The sequence below is a fragment of the Crocuta crocuta genome, unplaced genomic scaffold (assembly GCF_008692635.1).
Source record: "Crocuta crocuta isolate KB4526 unplaced genomic scaffold, BGI_CrCroc_1.0 scaffold457, whole genome shotgun sequence".
NCBI lineage: Eukaryota > Metazoa > Chordata > Mammalia > Carnivora > Hyaenidae > Crocuta > Crocuta crocuta.
This window is the reverse complement of record NW_027531318.1, coordinates 3,333,427-3,357,668: the sequence shown is the minus strand read 5'-3', so window position 1 is coordinate 3,357,668 and position 24,242 is coordinate 3,333,427. Positions and strand designations below refer to the sequence as shown.

At 40.7% G+C, this 24,242-nt stretch overlaps 1 protein-coding gene across 4 annotated transcripts in view; it reads right to left on the bottom strand.

Moving 5' to 3' along the window:
* Positions 1-24,242, bottom strand: part of NRP1 (neuropilin 1) — a 138,619-nt gene that overhangs the window by 11,819 nt on the left and 102,558 nt on the right. For 2 of the 4 annotated variants that reach the window (XM_077771764.1, XM_077771765.1), the window contains exons 9-13: positions 19,604-19,935; positions 14,748-14,892; positions 11,192-11,296; positions 6,511-6,570; positions 930-1,067 (exon numbers count right to left, since the gene is read on the bottom strand). In XM_077771764.1, coding sequence (XP_077627890.1) covers positions 930-1,067; positions 6,511-6,570; positions 11,192-11,296; positions 14,748-14,892; positions 19,604-19,935 — 780 coding nt within the window. The remainder of the gene's footprint in view (positions 1-929; positions 1,068-6,510; positions 6,571-11,191; positions 11,297-14,747; positions 14,893-19,603; positions 19,936-24,242) is intronic. The other 2 variants (XM_077771766.1, XM_077771767.1) reach the window with 1 other exon arrangement.

Here is a 24,242-nt window from a genome sequence, read left to right as displayed (position 1 = left end):
GCATCAGACAATGCCCCTTGAGGGTATCATTTGTGAAGCCACCTCTTGAGTGAGCAGTCCTGTAAGTGAGTGAGTGAGGAGTCCTGTAAGTCTCACTGAGTAGGGTAGACGTCCATGGGTTGTGTCTGTTGTATGTGGGAATGTGTGTATATGTGGGTCTTTGTAGGATACCACTGGATCTTTACACCGGGTAACAAAATGACTAAGAGGGAAACAGGATGACAGGGGATAAGAGTTCCCTGGAGTAGCTGTCGGCCCCCTGTGACCCCCAACCCATTCCTTTGCCCCTAATTAATCTTAGCAGGAAAGTAAGACAGGAGGTGGAGTGGGGTGAGGTTTCCACCTGCTCAGAAAAAATGAGCTAGATTTACAGCCTTCCTCAAAAGAGTAAGAATCCCACCCCACCTTGTTCCACTTCCATGTCAAGGGTCGAGAGAGCAAGCAATAGGCTCACTTCTTGTTTCTTTAGCTGCAAAGTAAATGAAATGACATATGTCTGGACTTGCTTCAAAATAATCCAGAGTCAGGGGTGATAGAGATAAAATAAGAGTCCTGTGATTTAGTGACTGTTGAAGTTGGGTTATATACATATAGCATACTTTTCACTAAGCCTTTTCTGTTTGAGTACATTTGAAATTGCCATAAACAGCTTAGAAAAAGTATGAAACAGGTACTTATTCACACATCTTTGCCCAGTTTGCTATTTATGAGAGAGGCAATCAGTTGCCAAATTTAATCAGCTTTCTCTACTACTTGGTGGACAAGCATCTCTTCTAGGAAAGGAGAGCTTGGGCGTTCTAAGAAAGGAAAGTATGAGTGAAACCTCCGTAGTCTTTTTGAACAACCCTGATCCCACAGACCCCAGGAATCCTCCATAGCCACATCTTTGCTAATTCAAAGATATAAGGTTGAAGTGAACTCTCCATTACCTGTGTGATCCTGGATCGGTCCGGTTTTGCTGGTCAACACGCTCCACTTGAGCTGCACGTGATTGTCATGTTCCCAGTGACAGAATGTCTTGTGAGAGCCCCAGCCAAATTCACAGTTAAAACCATATGTTGGAAACTCTTCAGTGGGTGGAAAGGAAAAATAGAGAAAAGCAGAGAAAGACAAATTTAATCATTTAGGTCAGAAAGGCCCTTAATTTGCTCACAGAAGGCACAATTTATATAACTTAACGTCTGTTTGAAAATTCTGGAAAAGCCACAAAATCCAGGATTACCAGGAAACTCAAAAGACGCATGGAGATGTCAAAATGCAAAATCACGTTTAGGAATTTTTTCAAATCCAGCTTTAAAAAGATTATGAACTGCCTGCCAAATTGGTTTTACATAAAATTTCCAGAAAGGTTACTTTCCTAGACGTATGTGTTACATCTGTACCATTTTCCCTTGGTTCACAATATTTAATATGAAAGATTTTTTTCTTGAGTATTATATAAATTGATATCCACCAATGAAAGGAATTTTAAGTACAGATTGACCCATGAACCTCAAAAGACTAGGCTGGATGTTTCATTCTGGAAGTTATCTGTATTCTCACCATCCTGGCTAATGCTTCAGGTCTTTAGGTCAGATCTCTGACGCATTTCTTGTGATTAGTTTTTCTTCTGTGCTTTGTATCAGGTCAATTAATTTTAAGTGTAAGTTTTTGCTTTTTTAGTGAATTTTAAAATGTGTGTGTAAATCGTTTGCCCCATTTAAAACCTCCAGGAAAGTTCATGTAAAGCCAAAGCATTTTTAAATAGCTGCGCATTAAAAATTTTTTTTAAAAATGTTTCCTTTGGAATCTAAAAAGTATGAATGGATTCTCAGGGATTATTTGTCTTGTGTGTTCTACAAGGAGCTATTTGACTGTGGTGCTTTTTTAAACCTCCATAGCTTTAAGTTTTACTAAACCCTGTTTTTCATAGAAGTAGCTTTGCTTTTTAAGAATGGAAAAAAATGAAATCACTGTGGCTTGGAATTTGTTTTCGGTAAACTGAAGCTAATAATAAAGATAATCCTAAAGATAAAATTCTCCTGCTTCTGCCAGTCCCACTCCTCCCCCATTACATAAAATAAAACACACAAAGCGCGGCTGTTTTCTCTAATGAAGGAAGGTCACCGCTTCTTGAGTTTAGGTAGTCCACAAGATGGCAGCATTGAAACGGAGAGAAAGGTGCCTAGGGGGCCTCGCCAATTGGATCTTGAACATGCCTCAAAACAATTCCTATGTACAGTAAAGGAGATACAGTATCGTATGCTGTATTAGGGTCAGGGCTGAGATCATATCTCGCTTTGAACTTTAACTTTGTCCGGGTTTAACACGACCTAGCTTGCTTTCTTCTTGGAGCCTGGGCTCCATTGCCCCTCCCCCACGTTAACACTGGCAGGAGGGATTTTAATGGGACGATTTAGGGAATAGATAAGGATGATTTACTTTGCATTTCTTGTTTCCAAGGAATCCTTTTCAAATGCTAATGTGGAATTTTGGAAGGAATGCACCACACGTATTGTCAAATCGGAGCTGGATAGATTCTCTCTTCAGGGACAAGGAGACCTCCGGAGGGTTGGAACGGTGCGCAGGGCCACTTTGGGAAAGTAACTCTAGTGTGAGCCACGTGATGGGTATAACGTGCGTACTTTCTGTTAGTGCAAAAGGGCTGTATTTCACAGCTCCGGTGTCACTGGAGAGATATATTTCATGCCTAGTCTATCATAACCATGAAATAGGGCTTCTTAAAGCATGAGAAACCCTCTCCAAAATTTACCACACTTTTGAGCAGCAAGATTGAATTATGCAGATGAACTACAGTCAATTGAACAGTGACTGAATGGTTGAGCAACCCTGGATGTCAACACCGATGAACTTGGAATGTACTGCTGCATAATCCCATGTTAGAAAATGTTAATATTGGAAAATGTTGATATGTGTGTGGTTTTGGGTTCAGAAGACATGGACATGCAGGAAGTCAGCAAGCCCTTACAGCTCACACATTTCTGGTTGTATTTTCTGGTTAACACATCAAATGATTAGTGTATAGTATAGAAAACCACATCATGTATTATTTTGGCTCTTAATTTTCTGGTAATATCATAAGGTGTATGAACTTGGATGTTTTGGTAATTACCAGGACATAGGACAGCCTTGCTTGAAATGAGGACTCAAGTATTTTTGCAGCTGTACTGAGCAGCGGTCTACGTTTATCTTCTTATGTTTTCTCCAATCCCAGGGCTTTAACAAGGCGATCTGCTCTAATGTTTTGTATTTTACTACTTTTTCATCTTCTTGTCCCAATCATATAATCTCTGGCAATCTTGCTAATTTAAAAGAAATATTCTTTTTTTAATCAATGCATATAGTGGGGAGAGGTGTGGAGTGAGAAAATGTTGAAAATTCAAGCCTGGCCAGAAAGGCTATTAAACACATAAAGGACACACAAACATTTATAAGGAGGGAAAAGAAAAAAGAGAGAGACGGGAAGAAAGAAAGAAAGAAAGAAGCAGAAAAGAGGAGGAGAGAAAGAAAGAGTAAAAAGCAAATCGATGAATGGAGTAAGTATATAGGACTATTGACCCTTTCGTCTTCAAAATATTACCCAGGCCCTGTGGCTGCATGATTTTCATTAAATTCATTGGGAATAATCTGGCTAAATCCCTTCTTGACTCTTAAAAATAGCAGGAAACAATATTCTGAACTTAAAACAAATTTATAGCTGCTGTGAGCACGCACCAGCTGCGATTGTTGAACTATCTTGCCCACAGTTGAATCATTAGCACCATATATGCACAAGGATTTAATTTTGGAATCTGCTTTTTAAAACTTCTTTTGAGGATGTTAACTAGCTTACTCACAGACTGGTCTTTCAGTCCAAATAAATGGAGGGGCTTAGGCCCATGTAATCAGAGTTTGGGAATATACTCTGAGCTGCTATAGGAGTGTTTGAAGATCCTCAGAGAGTGAGAATTTTCAGCAGAGGGAGCTGGATTTAAAATGCAAGGTTTCTCATCATTTCCTGGCAGAGCATTAATAGGCTTTTATACATCTGATTACAACCCAGACAGTATATGAATGTTATATGTCTACTGAGTTTATTATATTGATAAGAACCCTCAAAAATGAAATCTTAAATCTCTGCTTGAGTATCTAATGGTTTCAGCAAAATGAGATTAGATGAAAGTTTAGGGGTCCAATTTGCCGCTTGTAAAGATGCCCAAAGAATCTGAAAACTGCAAAACAGCGTGGATCAAATTATCAGATATGTGGGTTGTACCACTGGGTGAACACCTCAACATCAGACTTGGCCTCTGACTTTATGCACACTCCGGGCCTCATGAACTGTTCTGAGCATCGGTGACAAAGAACAGAACTCCTCAAAGAAGGTCAGGTGGTCCATTATCCACAAAGACTGGGAGACAGATTCAGGACTCAAGCAATGGAAAAACAGGAAACCAAAGTGATTTGTGGAACTCAAAACCAGAGCAGGCCACCTTTATCAGTAAGCTTTGGTTTGACATAAATTGGTTCAAATGGTGGTCGCCACGGGTCTTACTGGTTCTCGATTTGTACATCTGTGCTCTGACCACAGTACACCCTATAAGATGGCTGGCCCTTGAACTCATGCACCAACCAAATACAAAGTCATGCCTAACCTTGAACCTCTAGGGAGAATTATCCTATTTTGGAATCTAGTGTATACCTTTCCATTTTCTCCAGAGCTGTTGCTCACTTTTAGTTTTTAAATGATCCCTTGCTCTTTTGATAGGCAAGAAGAGGGAGGAGATGAAACAAGTTCATTGGCAACTTCAGAGTGGGTTTAAAAAAATTTTTTTTAATGTTTATTTCTTTAAAATTTTTTTTAACGTTTATGTATTAATTTTGAGAGACACAGAGAGAGAGAGTGCATGCGTGCAAGCAGAGGAGGGGCAGAGAGAAAAGGAGACACAGAATCCAAAGCAGGCTCCAGGCTCTGAGGTGTCAGCGCAGAGCCCGATGCAGGGCACAAACCCACAAACTGTGAGATCATGACCTGAGCTGAAGTCAGACACTTAACCGACTGAGCCACCCAGGCGCCCCTTAGAGTGGTTTTAGTTAACTCTCTGGCAAATGAAAAGCTAACAGAGCAACGAATACGTATGTTACGTCATTAGGACTTCATGTTTTCACCTCAGCCCTCTTCCCTATTACAGAAGGTCACAGAGAGCCAGCCGGCAGTTACTCCACAGAAAACCACCCAAGAGGGCCAAGGACCCCCAGAGAAGTCAGGAAACGAGTGAGAGGCTGGGCTTCACTCATGACCTACGGCAGCCACCCAGGGTGCTTGCACAATCCTTGGAGGCTGTATTTTATAACTTGAAAAGATGTGCTTTGGACTACAGTGTTTTCTGAACTTAGGTGAGCAGACGCTCTTCTGTTTCCCCTTTCCGTCATTGGGGGTGTCTAAGCCATGGGGTGGTAGGAATTCTGGCAACCTGAGCATGCCACAGGGAAACTCGGGGTTAAGTTCAAGTGAAGAGAAGTTTGTTTTGCAGTTTAATCAGGTCAATGGTGACAGCGCCCTTTAAGGAAGCATACTAATTAGAGCAGTCCTTTCTACTTTCTTCCTAGCTCAGTAGTGTCATACTGTTGAGGAAACATTGATATACACCACACGCCCCATTAATAAATGACTGTGGAGGCCAAGGCTGAGTGAGCTTCAATAAAGGAAATGGGAGAAGCTGGAAAACTGACCTGGTCACCTTACTCTAATGATTAACTTTAAAGTATTTTAAACCTCTGATTGCTTATACTGACTATTTCCCTTCACGTGTGTCTGTAGGGAAGAATTTTACAGAATACTAACAAAATACAAAAGAGAGAAGGGGGAGGCTGCCATTTCACTGCGGCTGGCCGCTGATAAACAGCAAGCCAACGGTTTGAAAAGTCATTATGCTTTTCTATGAATAAAAGGATGCGGAGGCGCTCCCAAGGGTGCCGCTCTCCCCCCGCACAATCAGAGCCCTGGTTTCCTGCACCCCACTTTGTGGCACGCCCACTGGAAACGCTGTTGTCAAACTGCCAACTTCGTGGCAGGCAAAACTGACAAACTTTGCCTGTCTCGGTTTTGCAGAATTGTGATGAAAATAAATAGTCAGGCTGCTGCCTGTGAGATTTCCTTCTCCTGTAGTTTGCAAACACAGTCCATGTCCTAGATGTGCTGCGTTAAACAAAGTATGTTACTCAGTTCCTTCAGTCGGGAGCTGGGATTGTCACCATTTGGCAATTACTGATGGAGAAGGAAACCTCACTCCCTGCTGCATATACATGTGGATGAAAGGAAAGCAATATTTATGGCTCATGCTCGGAGACCAGATGCTGCATAGCATCCCTCCTCTAGGACTTTGGGGGAATCCGAAACCGAGAAGCAGAGCCATGCACTATTTTAGGGCGGGAGGGGGGAAGGGGGCGGCCATGCACTGTTTCAGGGTGGGGAGGAGGCGGGGAAGAAGCTCACGTGGAATCTATGCCATTTTCTGTTTTGTTGGATACCTGATTGTATCGTGCTGTCTATAATGGTTGGCTTTTCTGTGGTCAGCACAGTGGTCCCGCCTGAAAAACAAAAATAGGGACAGACAAAAATGAGAAAAAGGAAGCATCGGGGATAATAGGCGTTAAAGAAATACATGCATACATACGTCTGTTAGAGACAAATATTTTCCATAGAATGTCCTTCCTTTAACTCCTCCTGTAGTAATTTGTTTTACTTAGTTTTTCCCGCCACAATATCAAGTTCAAATAAACTACTATTTTTTACTCAACACATTTGCTCATAAAGCATGCAGGCGGTATGGACAGTTTAAGACTTTGTTCCAAAGGCATTCCCTGGTTCCCAGGCTAGGCGTGCTACACCATTGTGACAGTGAAAGGGGAAAGCCTCCACATGTCCCCAGTGACTTGGGAATTAAACTTGACCTGGGCCTCTTAAGCTTCAAATAGTTTCCCAAGGTTTCAGATGTGTGGCTTCAGGGGCGGTGCAGGGCTGCTCCCCACAATATATTTTGAAAACTGAAGGTTTAAGTGGGCGGCAGCAGTTCCTCCTTTCTTTCGCTGCTGTAGTTGTTTATTTTTCCCAAGGACAAATATTCTGCACAGTGTGTGATTTGGAGAAGCTGCAGAAAAAGTTCACAGGCCAGAGAACTGGAAGGTTGCACCAAGAATATCCTGAATGTTGTGAGCTCTCAATCAGTCAGGGCAACTTTGGAATTCCTGGTGAGGGAACCATGTGCTGATTTAGCTATACCCTCTTTTCTTCTGCAGCCTGATGTTTCCATTTTCTGCTCCTCATCATTACACTTCTGTTTCTTTCTTTTAATGTTTATTTATTTTTGAGAGAGAGCGAGTGAGCTAGCTAGCACATGAGGCAGGGGAGGTTGAAACAGAATCCAAAGCAGGCTCCGGGCTCAGAGCTGTCAGCACAGATCCCAATGCAGGGCTCCAAGTCACCAACAGTCAGATCATGACCTGAGCCAAAGTCAGATGCTTAACCAACTGTGCCACCCAGGAGCCCCTACACTTCTATTTTAAAGTGGTGTTCCTGGGGCACCTGGGTGGCTTAGTGGGTTAAGCGTCCGACTTCAGCTCAGGTCATGATCTCACGGTTCGTGGGTTCGAGCCCCGCATTGGGCTCTGTGCTGACAGCTAGCCCAGAGCCTGAAGGCTGTTTCAGATTCTGTGTCTCCTTCCCTCTCTAACCCTCCTCTGCTCTCGCTCTCTCTCTCTCGCTCTCTCTCTCTCTCAGAAATAAATAAAACATTAAAAAAAATAAAGTGTTCTTGAACTTGTCAAATACAAGAATCGCCCGAATGCCTGTTGAAACTGCAGTTGCCAATCTGCCTGTCCTCCTTAGGTCTCCCTGAACCAGAATCTCCAAAGGTCAGGCCTTGAAATCTGAATTTACAAAAGCTTCTCAGGTAGGTTTTATAACTCACTAAGTGAAGGAAAACACCGGTTTGCTGTTTATTACTTAGGTGTTGGAGCCATCTTTCCTTATGTGCATCTGTTTTGCAGATTATGGTCAGAGATAATCTATTTGTTATTCTAAGAGAGAAAGCCCAGGGCAGACTCAGGGAAAGGGCATGGGGTGGGCTCATGAGCATCATGGAAAGTTTTGGAGGTGGTTATAAGGTGCCATTGTACACCTTCCAGTATTATCATTTGATAAAGATGTGTGATCATTTCTATTCTGGCCAGGTCCTAGTTTTACCCTGCAGCTTTCACAGATCAGAAATCATCCAGATCATGAACCACAGAGCCGTTAAAATCATGCTCTTGGGATGGTATGAAGATTTTTGGAGCTAATCGACTACAGCATCAAGTCATGTTACCCTTGTTCTCCCAGTAAATACGCTGGATGAGCGGTCACACGTGTGCGTGGCCTCAATGAGGCAAGCACTAGGAAGAAGGAATTATATATATTATGGGTTAAGAAGGTGAATCTATAATGGCAGAATTGGAGGGAGGCCAGAATACATTAGCATTCGTTCCCAGTGGTCTTATGGGAGAAAGACTCAAGGTGAAAATTCACTTTTTAAAACCGATATGCATTATCAGTTTTGTTATAGGTTGGGAGCCAAACTCGAATGTTGGGTATGCACAGATCCAAAGAGAAATTTGGCCTCCTGGTGCCTTTGAAGCCAATTGTATTATCTAATGACTTCAACGGTATTTGCAAATGACTAACTTCAGGAGTGAATTTTCACCTTGGCAAGCAGTGTGGGAGAGCAAAATCTCTCCTCATTTCCATGCACTCTGTACAGTTCACCTGGAATTCAGGGTTGTTTGTAAGTAATGAGCATTTTGCTAAAATACTTATTTCCCACTATATTCAAAGCAGTCACCTCAGGAGGAAAAATGAAAGGGACACCGTCTGCGTTAAGGAACCAGCACCGGGAAAGAGAGCATTCATCCTCATTTCCGCACTCCCTCCTATCAGGGTAAGGTGAGGATGCTTTTACTTTAGCTCCATTACACTCAACGTGTGATGTCTGAGGCCCAGACAGTGAAGCCTGTGCCTGAAGGAGCAAGGAGGATGCAGAGCTGTGTGTGAGCCTAGGATGTGATCTGTTCTCATGCGCAGCAATACCTGGGTCAGGCAGGGGAGGGTTTTACTCTTCACAAAAAAGCTTATGTAGGAGCACACCCTTTCTCAGAAAAGGAGAACAAATAACTTCATAAAGCCAAAAAGTAAAAACAGCAACAGTAAGAACAAAACCCAAAATTGGCCACAATGCAATAAATGAATTTGAAACATGAGATGCCTTCTGAAATCACCTCTTCTTGATGGGGGCATGGAGCAGGCATTATCAACACCTCTGGAAGTTCTTAATATATGTCTGGATTCATAGAAATATTGAGACAAGCGGGCTGGCTTGGGAAAATAACTTTTTTTTTTTTGCCATGGTAATATGTAAAAAAATTAGAACTTTTTTCTATCTCACCAATAAATGATTTTAAATGCTATAGATAAACTATAACCTTGTATATTTAAAAGACTGTCAGTGTTTCTACTATAAATGACCCATTTTCTGTGGTTTGTTACTCGTTTGCCATACATAATTTGCTCCAGGCTAACATACTTGCCCTATTTCATTCAAAGGCTTCAGTTTCAATTGATTCAGTCATGAACTGATCCAAAAATGAGAAGGTTGGTTGTTCTGATATGAGAAGTAAATCTGAGGCTTTGTTTCTAATCAATATTAACTGACCACTTTAGGGTTTATAAAGAAAAGAAACTTTTCCACAAGAGGGCAATTGAAAGGGTATACTGTGATGACTACAGTCGTTCCTTTTTATGAGGAATTTCACTACGGATGTGTGACAGAGTCCACAAAGAGCCTGAGGTCTGTGGCAGGGTGTTTATAAGCAATCCTGGGAAGGTTCCACAGGACCTGGTTCATAGAATGGTACTCTGTTCTTAACATCAGCTGTAGGGTTTTCAGCTTGAACTTGACATCTCACAAAGAAAATGCCTCTACATTAATTAATTTTTGTGGCTTTTGGCTACTTACACACAAGATTTGTTTTCAAAAGCCCATAGTAACATTTATTGGCCCTATGACTGTAAGCGATTAGCCTAGAAATTTGGAGGGAGACAGCCTTAGGAGCTGGGATTTAAATGTAAACCCAGCTCATGGTACTACGTCTCTGAGCTACATTTCACCTCTTATTCTATCTGAGTGCCGAGCTCTCTCGCTCCTTCAGAGGAGAGCTTTTGAAGTAATTGGAAATGTACTGTGGGACATTTCCTTCCAGATTTTTATATTAATGCATTAGCCAATAACATGGCACTATTATGAAGTTACATGGTAACACCTTCAGTTTTGCCCATGGAAATTAATTATGTGAGCTCTCTGAGTCCCCTCTGGCTAAAAATACAGACCTGCATCCAAGGGCTCATGTTTAATCTAAAATGAGAGTCAGATGCTCTACGAAACTGCATTTGACCCAGGTGGTGATAAAGGTCCCACAGTGCCTTTGGCAACAATAGGGTGAAAATCCTACTGCCTTGGCCAATTTCCAAGTGGTACAATCCCATTTCCCCACTTGTCTAATATTTCCTCTGCTATTCCAAGTAGGAGAGAAGGTCACTTTGTAGCTCTTAGGGTTTTAGAATGTTGTGGAATAATACTCTAAATTAATTAGTGAGGTATTTGGCACACACTGGCCCTGATACATTTGCTAGCTGTAGCTGATGTGAAATAAGAAGTAATTCTGCCTTTGTAAGTTTTAATGTAAAATGATTTACAAAACCCTACCTTAAAAGCTGCATTTCAAATATAAGCCTAATTTCATCAATTAGTTGGGCAGAGGTTCCTCTCAAAACATTTTTCCCTTGTAAGAAAATGCAAATAAACATTCTAAAGTGTGTGGTTATGTAGGTAGTGCACGTGTTATAGGGGTGGGAGTTTGAAGATGACGATGAGTTTAGCACATTTTGCCATGGAGAAATTCTTATTGAATTAAGAAAATCCTAGCCCCTGGCCCTGGAAATGGCTAAAATAATTGTGTTGAATGGCAGTGGCGGACGGCAAGAGGAAAGGAAGCAGGCACTCTGGTGGATGATGGCCGCCACCGTGAGGAGCGGCGCAAACATGAATAGACACACACTAGCCGGTCTCCACTATAACATGACTGAAATGGCACAGCAATGGGATGAAGATGGTTTCTGCACCTGTGAGCTGGAAGTCATCACCTGTTCCGCTGTGGCAGTTGGCCTGGTCATCATCACACTCGTCCACCAGGTTCCCATTGGGAGTGGTCGGTCCAGCTGTAGGTGCTGAAACAAGATCCAAGGATTACTACCTCACACCTCTGAAATGTATTTGCAGAATTCTGGGTATTGAATCTGCTAACACCTTTGCAGAAAACTCTAATCTGTGGTAAGAAGGCGAGGAGCATGGTTCGCCTCCCTTTCAGGAGCTAAATCTACTTGGATTTGGCAGAATGCATTGGGGACTGCTTTGTTTTGGTGTTTGATCCATATCTACTCAGTAGAGTTGGCCGCCTTAGCATTTTATACATTGTTATCTGCATAAACATCCTTTTCTGAAAAGTGCTTGAATTCTCACTGGCTGTTTATTCATGACCCTGGAATTGAGAACTTTGATGACAGAGATTCTGCTTCAACTGTTTTTCCTTTCGTTCTCAATGGGCTAGAGAACTCGCCTGTCATGAATTCTTTTACTTTCTTAGTATTAGCTAAGCTTGCTAGGTTTGTATTAGAACTTTTCCCCAAAAGGAAGTCTCAAGATACACTTTTAGTACAATGTTGTTCTTTTAAAAAAAATTGTTGTGAGTGACTCCATTTCCCTTTTCATAAGCTTCTCAACTCGTGATCCCCTCTCCAGAGCAGGTGTTTGAGAGGAGCTGTCTTGGATGTCCTGGGGTCATTTTCCCTTAACTCCAGGAAGATTGCATTCCACCGTGGGCAGATATTCCTGTATCTTTGAGTTTGTAGTTGAAAGGTAGCCCACATTAATCAAAGACTGCTTTTGAAGTTCTTTAAATTTAGTTTGGTCTATTATTTTTCAGCCTGTTACTCATTCTTGCAATCTGTTTAATATTTTACAGGTTTTGGCATTACATTTCACTTTACAAGGCTTGAGATAACGTATGGCTCTCTCAATGTCTGAGAACCAGACAAGATACTGGGAACAGGGGCCAGTTCTCTAATAGCTGCTGGCCATGTGTCTGGGAATGTGTTGGTAACCTCTTCTTTCTCAGTAAAAAATTGATACTCTTTCTTATTGTCCTTAATTACTGAGCAGAGTTATGACATATATAGAAATGTAGCTAGGGGCGCCTGGGTGGCTGAGTCGGTTAAGTGTCCAATTCTTAATTTCAGCTCAGATCATGGACTTACGAGATCAAGCCCTGCATCCAGCTTTTAGCTGACAGTGCGGACTCTGTTTGGGATTTTTTTTCTGACCTCTTTCAAAAATAAATAAATAAACATAAAGAAAGAAAGAATGAATGAAAGAAAGAAAGAAAGAAAGAAAGAAAGAAAGAAAGAAAGAAAGAAAGAAAGAAAAGTAGCTAGTTTCAACTTCCTCAACTACCCAGGGCACACACTAATAATTAGGAAACCAGCATGTACAGAGAACGTGCACAACGTTTAGGCATACCATCTAGACTTTGTGAAATGCATACACACAAATTTTGGGCTCCACTTATGGCTATCACTGAATTAATGGAATCCTCCCTGCTAATCTAGATGCTCGTATTCACTGAGTTATGTGCCACTTTTAAGTATTTTAAACTCTATTCATCTGCATTCCTTATGGTATTTATAAAGGAGGAATTCTGCCTTGGAAGTGGCCCAGGGTAGTACTCGGTTTAAGTTTAAGAAGTAGAAAGTGAATAATTTTTATTTCCCAATTTTACTATTTGAATGTATTTTATCTTCTGTGATTCTCTAATTGTTTTTTGTAAATGGTAACCTCAAGTAGGACGGACACTTGTGGAAGGCTCAGCTGTATCTCACCGTCTTTCTGTATTCCTCTAGGTATCTCCCGTGGCACAGTCATGAAGCAGATATTTAATAGAGCCTGTTAATCATTTTAAGGAAGAAAAAAAAACCCCACTCCCTTTCACTAATTTTTTTTGACACTAATTGTGTCAAAAAATTTTGACATTACTTTCCCCGGATGTTGGTTTCTCTTATAGCTCAGGGCAACTTCCTCACTTTTGTGAGTGCTTGGAAACATCTGCGGCAAATCTCTTCACCAACGATTTGTACCTCTCACTACAGAGTTGACACTGGCAAACTGCCACCAGCCTCAGTCTTTTCAACCATCCATTCATTCCACCTCTTAAATCAGTGTTGCTTTCCAGAATCCAGGCTAACAACCTGTATCATGGCAGCAGACTCCCTTTTCCAGATGAACACATTTCCCAGTAAATGGAATGAGCATGTCTGCAGTGGGTTCAATCTGCCCATCCCTTTTTGTTTCTTGGTATCTTTGCCAAAGCCCTGGCACACAGTCATTCTTAGTCTGTGTTGATAGTGACTGGATAATTCAGAGGTCTGAGACATGACTACAGATATGGAAACAACTACACAATAAAGAATGGGAGATAATGGCCTTGCTTTAAAATAAATACATACAAAAGTAGCTATGAATTATTCACTAGTATGGTGATTTATAGCTTCAGATTCTTTAATGCATAAGAAAAGTTTTATGATGTTTAATGTGCTCAAGAATGTAATTATATTTGGGTAGCTCAAAACACAAATAATTTTGAAACCACAAGAAGGTGATATTAAAAAGCATTCTTTGAAACAACCATGAGCATATGCTCAATTGATTAACATCTGGGTACCAACAATAGCCATTCTTTGAGCTAACCTAGAGAAAGACCTTTATGGGGATAGAAAAGTTGGTTATTCATTTATGCCCATATCGAAGGCAGATGGGAATTCTAATGCACAAAAGCATTAGATGGTACAATAAACAACTATCATACCATTTTTCAAACATTCCTTTTATTTATTATGTGATTAAAAATGCAGAGGTAAGTGTGGTTCTATGGTCAGTGTGAGCTGAATTTGTCTTTGATATGACTTTCATATGGTAAGTATATGCAGTAACATCTCAAACAGACCTCACTGTATATTAATACATATTATCTCATGTAAAGTTTTGTTTCTCTGCAGCAGCCTAAGCAGTTCATTCAAGGTAATGTTGGTGGTTCGGTCTGTCAAACACTGCTTCCCACTCATATAAGATGGTGATCAACACTGCAGACAGAAAGTTGAATGGGACACAGACGGCTAAACAACACTAAATAGTCAAAGGAATTGGTGGTTGTCAGGGATTGAGGTGAAACTGCTTAATGGGTGGGGGTTTTGCTTTGGAACTAGATAAAAGGTGGTGGTTGCAAAAAGAACTGAATATACTAAATGCCACTGAATTGTTTACTTAAAAATGGTGAATTTTATGTTATAAAAATTTCACCTCAGAAATACTATTTTTTTAAAAAAGTCAAAGGAGGCAACCCAAAGGATCTGAGGAGAGTTCTGTAAACAACCGATACAAATAGTGGGATTCTGAAGACATTGTTTGGTGGAATGTGCTAGAACATTGAGCCTCACGGACTGGCAGGCACAAGGTAGGATGACCCAGGGGAAAAAGCTGGCAGTTGTCAGCCGTACCATCAGGGGCATAAATGCATGAAGAAAGAGATTAAAAAGTGGGAAACTAGAAGGGACTCTGGACACTAATTACCTTCCACTTCACAGCCTAGCAGCTCCATCCTCAGCCCCAGTCCTCCATGAGTGGCTCTCTCAGGGTAGATCCTGATGAATCGTGTGGAAAGAGGTGGAAAAGTCCGTAGCTCGGGTGTATCATAGTTGTTGTTTCCCTCAAAAGACTAAAGTAGGAGAAACACCATTATCAATAAAACCTCTCTTTCGGTAAAGGAATCCCTCCTTCAGGAATCTTAATCGAGCAGAGAAACAGACCCCATTCCACCACCTCATAAATAGCTGACATTTCTTTCATAAATGAGAAAGGGAAAAAAAAAACTAAAGCTTCTCTAAGAAGTGACAGATGTCATTTCTCAGAAACTTCAGAGTATACACTGAGGCTATACCAGAAGCTGAAGATTTAATGAGACACATTTTCAATGCTACGCTGATGTGTCTGCGAGAAGTGACACTTCTACCACTTCCGTGAAGTGGAGGGAGAGAACTCAGGAAGAGAAGCTGCCATTTTTCAGAGCTGGGATAGACACCACATTTTCAGTGATAACTCCTGGTACATTCTCTTAAAGGAGTGGGTCCTAGTTTTGCTGAAACCTATAGAAGAGGGAGTGATTAAATTTTTGAGTAGGAGATATTAAATTTAATGTAGTGCAAGTGCTATTTAGTCAGGAACTGGGGTTATTCCAACTCATTGAAATTGCTATTTACTTAAGCAGAACCACCAGTTGGAGTCATTTGTAGATAAAAGAGCCTCTCATCTCAGGAAAGTAACAAGGGTCCTGACTATTTGAGTGAGGCGCTGATGCCTAGCTGAACTGCAGTGTGAATGGGCTCCTTTTTTGAAGTGCATTCCTGACTTGAAGTCACTGTGACATTCTTCAGGGGCCAGGCCACCCATTGCCACTGCTTCTACTTGATTATTTTATTTCCTTTTTTACATTGACAGGAAGGTCAAAATCCTTGAGTGGAATCATAAGAAAATGGAACAATAACTTTTCCAAGAAATAGATAAGCCGTCTTATATCCTCTTCTCCCAACATTATTCTTTAATCCTGTACAGAATGGGAGGTGGGGAGGGAGATTAGAAAAATCAAGTTGCCTTATTGTGAGTGTCTCATTATACACGAAACATTGCATCACGTTTACTGGTGCAAGGCATTGTTCTAAGTTCTTAAAATATATTAATTCATGTAATCCTCAAGACAACTCCTTTAGGTAGGTTCTATCATTATCCTCAGTTGACAGGTGAGGCACAGAGAGGTCAAGTAATTTGCCCAAGGCCATAGGTACACTGTCAGAGCCAGGATTCAAATCTAGGCAGTCTTAACTGGTGCCCTTCATCATACTGCTATGATGCCTCTGCTCTTAGAAATAATCCAGCCTATTTCACTAAATTCAGGAAACTGAGGTTTATAACCAAGGCCACATACTTAGTTTCCTTAATTTTCTTTAAACGTATTGCAATTTGGGGGCACCTGGGTGGCTTAGTCGGTTGAGCATCTGACTTTCGCTTAGGTCATGATCTCGTGGTTGGTGGGTTCGAGCCCCGCGTCGGGCTCTGTGCTGACTGACAGCTCGGAGCCTGGAGCCTATTTTCAGAGTCTGTATTTCCCTCTCTCTCTGACCCTCCCCTGCTCATGCTGTCTCTCTCTCTCCTAGAAATAAATAAATAAATAAAAATATAAACGTATTGCAGTTTGTGCTACAGACTGGCAGATCAGATTGAGTGGATGGCCAGCCCAGGCCATGTCAGTCAGGAGCAGGGACCTTACCCAACTGCTGGATCAAGATGTCATAAACCAGCAAGAGATATGATCATTCAGTGGTGGAAATATCAGGGCTAAAAGGGGCACACATGTAAGTGAAAATGGACAGACTGGGTTGACTATGATATGACCAGAGGCTCTCTGAGTTCTATAAGTAAATTAATTGGTCTTGTCCAATCCAGAAAAGCCTCCAGAAATCTAAAGGACAAGGTTAACATAGAATCCCTTCTCCACCTAAAGTTGTCTTCTCTTATTTTCAAGAGTAAAATCACTATCAGGGTTCTGCACTCTTGATAGAACACAGTTGCTTCCAGTAATTAAGAATCTGACGTATATTGTTGTTAGGCCCAATTAAGTGTCATCAGTGAGATATAATTATAATGCAAACAACATTACTACACATGCCTGTTCTATGTTAACATATCTCCAACAATCATAAGAGAAAAGCACTTATAGCTATGGAATCCCGGCTCTTCTTCTAATTTTAACCTGAGTAAAGAATTAGGACAATGTAGAAACATTATGAAAGCTGTCCGTGATGGGCTGGGAAGAATATTAGCAGCGAAGAACCATATGGAAATGGGCTAACTCGGCTAACATAAGATTGTTTATGAAGTATCTTTGTGTCCTGTTATTCATCATGGTTTACAAGAAGAGGGCTTTGAGTATGTAGATCTCCTCTCTGTTCCTGAGAAGTCTAGTCAGTTCAAAGACTCTGATATACCTTGTCCATCATGCACTACATGAGGGTAGGAAGTGAGGAGCAGGATATAGAGGATTTTATATCCATCAAAGTACTGTTTTATTCATAAAACCCAGTACTCATTCTACTATTACATAAAAGATACTTGACATCTTAAGCAGGTGACCCTCATTTGTAAGTTTAAATAGAGCATGTTTTAAAATATCATTATATAATTTAGCAATATGCACCGCACCCAAACTGAAGGATTTACCCGTGTCTTTTTGCATTTTAAAGATTTTATTTAAGGAGAAGGACATGCTAGGAATGTAGATTAGGCTCTATGTAAATAATTTAGAGGCTTTTGTGGTTTTAAATATCACAGGAGGATGATAATGATGGATAAAATCATATTTTAGGAGAAAAAACTCACATACTCACGAATGGAGTTTTTGTTAAGATTGAAAACTGTGTGCTGGCTTCTGGTGGAATACTATCCACAATGTACTACAGTAGAGTGATAGCTTTAGATTTAATTGCAGACTCGATGAGACATCTTCGCCAAAGCATATGGTAATTTGTTTTCTTTCTCTCCTAGAACCCTCATGTTGAAGAACATGTCACACAACAGCACCAGCTCCAGGACGCTGCTGATGTACAGCATACTCACACTTTGTGACAAAGTCAGGAGGCTCACAACTCCTCTGAAAAGACTGGCTCTTAAGGGGAACTCTGGTTTCTGATGTTTATTTTACTTTTTCTTTTATCAAAACAAGAGGGGCAGGCATAAAAAAGGGGAAAGGAAATGAACACAAGAAGGAAAGTAGCTGCACGGAGATTAAAAAAACCAACAACACTGGAAATGTTTTAGAAACCACAAGTTAAGTAGGGGCTAAGTGGGAGAAAGATTCTTACATTTCCGACAGCATCATCACTGTCAGTGGCCCGCCACACTGGTGCTGACCACGGCCTTGGGGGACAGCAACCTGTGGAGGACAGGTGGTCCCTGCAGGGCCCCGCATCTGGACAAAGGAGGATCTGGCTGTGTCATTTGGCTTTCTGTTCCTGCCTGCAATGCCCTTGGCCTGAGTCACTATATTCAAGCCACATCCCCACACTCGCTTAGAGTGGGAGCAAGGATAACCTTCCTTCCAATGGGCTAAATTTTTTTCACGAAAGGAGCAAAGTAGAGATGCAAAGGCTGGGATGGAAGGCCAGTTGTGTTGGGGGTGAGAAGTACCATCAGCTGAGTACCATTCCTGCAGTGCACACAGAATTGATGGTCTATGGGTTGTTGCTTATTCACACTCAAACCAGTCATCATCAGGTCTAGTGGGTGTTGTGTGCTCAGGAAACGCAAATCAGTTTGACCACCAGCCTAAGTAAAACATAATCCCTAAAGAATTGGTTTGGTTAAAAAAAAAAAATGAGACCACATGTTATGGTGAATGTTGGAATATCTTCCTTATCACTGGATCAAGAGCCAATTGTATTTTAAAAGGTTCCAATGGATAAAAAAAACATACTCGAGCATTACTCAAAAAAGCCAAAAGGCAGAAGCAATGAAAGTGTCCATAGGTGGATGAATGGATACACAAAATGTGGTACATGCATACAACAGAGTATCATTCAGCTTTAAAAAGAAATGGAATCCTGTTGCTCCAAGTTGAGGACTCTGTGCTGAGTAAAGTAAGCCAGTCACAAAAGAACAAATATTGTATAATTCCACTTAAAAGAGGCTCCTGGAGGAGTCAAATTCATAGAGACAGAAAGTGGAATGGTGGTCGCCAGGAGCTGGTGTGTTAGGAAATGGAGTTATTGCAGGGTGGGTACAGAGTCTCAGATTTGCAAGGTGAGGAAGTTCTGGAGATTGGTTGCACAATAGGAATGTACTGAACACCACTGAACGGTATATCTGAAAAGGGTAAGATGGTAAATTTTATGTTATGTGTATGTCACTATAAGCCAACAAAAAAACACAGCAACACCCACCCCCCCAAAAAAAACTATTTAAATGGGGGATGGGTGAGAGAAGGGGAAAGGGATGGGGGGCGGGCAGTGGCTAACAAATTAAAATCTGCTAAGAGATTCCGAGTTTCTGCAGGGTTGCTCTGTCAGTCCCCAGGTCCCCAGCCTCTGGGCCACTCCGTCTCCTAAGTATTGAGCTTTCTGCTCTTCCTCAAGGAAGGAAAGGCAACCAGCAATGGAATTCTTTTCTGTGTTGATCTCAGACACCACTTTTAACATCTCATTCCTGTTTTCCCTGGAATGGGGGTCCTATGGACAGCATCACACACTTCCACTGAAATAATGGCTTAAAAGAAATATAAAGTTGTACTTCCTCAGGAAAATGCTGGAGATCCTCAATTTAAATCAATGATATGAGAAAAGACTTCCTTCCCAGAAGCCACTCCCGTCCCTGGACCTCACCTTAGCCTTGCGCTTGCTGTCATCCATGATCATTTTCCAGTCTGAGCCATTGTTGCTGTACCCGATCTTGAATTTCCTCATGAATACCTTGTTTTCCCGGTGCTTCCCCCCTTGAATGATGATGCCCCTCACAATCTTCTCTTCCCCCAGGTCCACTTGGAGCCACTCGTTTATGTATGGGTGCGGAGCAGGTGGCAGTGCCCAGCCAGAGCGACTGGTGACCAGGCGAATATTTTCAGGCATCCAGTTTCTGTCCCCTTGGTTTGATGCTGTTATTTGGGAGTCAGAGATAAGTCCAGACACCATACCCAACATGCCAGAGCAAGGATAATCTAGAGGGAAGAATGAAATAGATGATGTAAAATAATTTCCTACAAGTCTCTATGCTTAGAAAGAGAATACCACAGATTGAATAGGAACATTGTACCCATTCATATACATTTTTAAGTCTCTGGGTCATTTGACATTAAACCAGAGCTCTCCCTCTCTCAAACTTTTCTCCTAGACTTTCAGAACTCTCTCCCATATTCACATTCTAAGAAGGAAACTCGTCCGTGAGGATATACATTTCCCCATTTTTGAGTTCTTCCAAACTTAATGTCAAAGTACTGATGTTCTGGTGCCTCTGGTATCCAGCACTTAGCCCTAGATTCAGTACAGGCCCTGTCCAACAGAGGTTCAGTTTATGATGGGTTAGTGATAGGAAATCAGTAATTCCAGCCACAGGAGGCTGTCCTGCCCACCCCTGTTCTAATTGCTTTAGGAACTTTCCACATGAAAATCCCACTGTCATCTCAAACGTACAGTGTCTCAACCCAAATGGTCCTTTTCCCCGTGATACTGAATCCCTTTATCTAACTCTGTGTTTTAAACAATGGAACCACCAACCAGCTTCTGCTACTAAATTCTGTCATGGCTTATGGTCCTCATTTCCTTTGGCATTATTCTGGTCTGCACCCTCCTGGTCAGTGTGCTAAATGGCCTGGTTGGCTTGTTAGACCCCAGTTATGAATCTATACCACCCATAACTGCCAATTCACTTTCCATAAAAATTTTTTGCAATATCATTCTTAAGCTCAAAAATTAAGCTCAAAAACATTGCTAAGTAAAACAAGCCAGATGCAAAAGGACAAATATTGTATGATTCCATCGATGTGGGGTATGTAGAGGAGTCCAATATACAAAGAGAAGAAGTAGAATGGTGGCCACAGGAGCTAGTGGGAAGCAGGAATGAGGAGGTCGTATTTAATGGGTACAGAGTTTCAGTTTGGGATCATGAAAAGCTCTGAAGATGGAGTGTGGTGATGGTTGTACAATATGTGATTGTACTTCACAGAACCGAACTGTACAATTAAAATGGCCAAAATTATAAATTTTACATTATGAGTATTTACCACAATAATAAAAGACAGAGAGCTTTAAAAAATTTCCATGGGTCTCCATTATTTATAGAACCATATAAAAAGTCTCTATTCAGCCTTTGAAATCTTCATTTTGGCTTCATTCTGTTTACCTAGTTTTATTTCCTCTTACTGACAGCATATTTCAGCGAATCCATCTTCTCGTATACCCTAGATACAATCTTCATAATTGTCTTTGCTCAAAATGTTCCTGCTGCCCTTATCCTCCTGTTGACAGAGGTAAATTCCACTGAAACTTTAAAACCCAGCTTAAGACTCTTCATGAAAACTTCTCAAGCTATTCTAGCCTTTATTCCAAACTCTCCCTTGTCAGAAATATGATTGCATGTGCAGGAAGCAGCACAGTTTAGCACTAAAGTGTTCTCTCCATGCTTTAAGATTGATAATCTTGCATCCATAGCTAGATTATAAATTCCTCAAACAACGAACAGCGTCAGATCTTTTTATATCTTCTGTGTCAGCCCAAGTAGCTTCTGAGAATCAGGAGAGCATCAATCATAGATTAATTGGTCTCTTAATAACAAATCATTCAATTATTCTCCTTTCTAAACTGTACACCTACATCAAGGACATGCATAAGAATGATAACCTATTTTTCTTTGAAACAACTCAATTCTGCATAATATAATTAAAATTTAGCTTAAAAAATAAAGTCATCCTAAATGAGAGGGCATGCAATTAGTGAGATTAGGCTGTGGCCATGTTATCAGCTGGCCCTTAAGAATTAATTGCTTAGATACTTTCCAATGAGTTGTACATTTCAGGTCATGTCATTTCTTTATCCAAGCATTCAGTCCTGGCTCAGAATTATGTATGTAATGTCAACCACACCAGCCTGTCTTCCAGTCTTCTACACTGCAGCCTTGAAAGTCTCTCCACATTTACCCCTTTTGCTATAGGCAAGTGGAATAAAATGCTTCCTTATAGGAATGGGATGGAGGGAGGCTTTCTTTCATTCTGTTCCCTCCACTAATAAGTCCCCATTATCTTGCACTTCCCACTACCTAAACCACTACAAATCTCGAGCTGTTTCTGAATGCTGCCATTTTTCCCAATCTTTCCAACTAGGCGCAGTTTTCTTTGTACGAGACTCTTCATTAGCACTTTACATGCATTTCTCTATATTGATGACTTTATTCAGCTCCTTGGATCACTGCTACTTGCCTCACCAGATTTTAAGTCTTTGAGGACATGAACCAAGTCATATTTAAAAATTTTCTATGACTCCTTGAGCCCCACTTTCTATGTGGTATTTACTTAACAAATATTTGTTGAATGAATCAACTTATTAACACAATAAAGGCAGCTGCCATTTTTCTCAAGCACCCTTTCCTGCAATTTAGTCACAGTATCTGCTCTTGGCTGGGTCCTGGAGACAAAGAATAAATTCAATGGGGATTTAAAACATTTATAAGAAGTATATTACTGAGGGTCTATGAAATTGTAGTGCTAAAGATAGAAGTCACATTTTTGGTCACTGTAGTCACACCTGTCTGATTCAAAATCAGCTTTTATAAAGAAAATGTTTAGCTCATAATAAGTACCAGATGTTACCATCTGGACAAAAACACAATTAACTTGAATATTGTAAGGAGCATACAAACTTTACCAGATTAACATCCTTTCCTCTAAAGCAGACTTGGCTAAGGCACAGTTTACATATCTACAAACCTAGTCATACCCAGCCTTCATTCCACTAACATATCCATAGCACAGTTAGACACCCATTCCTTCTATACGTCTGCCTCATCCAAAAACGAACAATGAAGAGACACCTGGATTGGCCTTTGACTAAAAATTAGCGCTTTTAACAATTTTGAATAACAATGACTCATTTTTGGCATTGACTAGGAGAAAAGTTATATTAACTTTTCAAGGTTTGAATGAGATGCTAGGATCTAGTTCTATTCTTCCATAGCAGGCTTGCTCAGAAGTGTTTTAGCCTGGCTACATGTCAAGTCCTTTGGAAATAGTGTTGCCAAATTTAGCAAACAATCAAAGAAAAACAACAAAACAAGAAACAGGATGCCAAACTAAATTAGAATTTAAAATAATGGATAATTTTTTAGCATAAGTATGTCCCATATATTGTGTGGGACATACTTACGCTAAAAAATTCTTTGCTATTTATCTGCATCAAATTTAATTGGACATTCTGTATTTTATCTTGCAACCCTGTTGGAAAACTTAAAAGCAATCTTAAATGGAAGGGAGAGATGAGTTCTGTGATGGGGAATTAAGGTGATTCTTTTCACTGATATTTTGTGCTAAAATCTTTGTATAGAGTTTTAATAGGAAAACTGAGATATACTGGTAAATCAAATACCCTTGTTTCAAAGAATGAGAGGGTGATAACCACATTTGAAGGGTAAAACTGAGTGAGCATAATTTAATCTTCCCATGATGACTCAGGATATTGTGGCACCTGAGATCATCCTTGCAAACTTTGACCAACATAGAAACACATTGATGTGTGCAGAAGTACCAGTTAAGAGACTTCTGGTTAACAAACACAGGTTAAAAGAGTTTGTGGTATGTTCTCATACATCAAGCAGTAACCCTCCAGATTTTTTCCCTCAATATCCATATTTGCCCAAATGCTACAGTCGGCTTTGTCAAAATAATGAAACTGCTTCTAATAAAGCAAATAGTTTTTGCTCCAATCTTGTTTTCTTTATATCTCTATGTGGTGACCACATTGTATGCTCTGGCTTCTCTAGGATTACTGTATTTCTAAAAAATAATTTCTGAATACAAAATTAGGTTAAAACTTGAGGGCTCTGGAGACTTTGGAAGTCGGGTGATGTATTCACAGGGTAACTTAATTCAACGGTTTTTGTTTGTTTTAATCCATTTTGAGTTAGGACTTGCCAACTCAAGAGGAGAGGGTGATATTTTGAAATTCAGTCATTTGTGGATAAAACTGCAATTCATTCATTCATTCATTCATTCAAAAATAAATGCATTGAGGATTTGTTATGTTCCAGTCATACGGGATACGATTGAAAGTAAGACAAACATGGCCTCTGCTTTCACAGATCTTCCAGTCCAGCAAGGAGGGACCCTGCAGCCTTGTTCTCTTGCATCAGCCTCTACTCTGAGGACTACGAGCTCTGAAAGCTGGAAACTATCTGCTTCTGGTCAGCAAGAAGCAAATGCTGATACCATTGTCTCCTCAGAGGTTCTGCTTGCTGGGATTGTCCTAGGCTCAGCTCTTG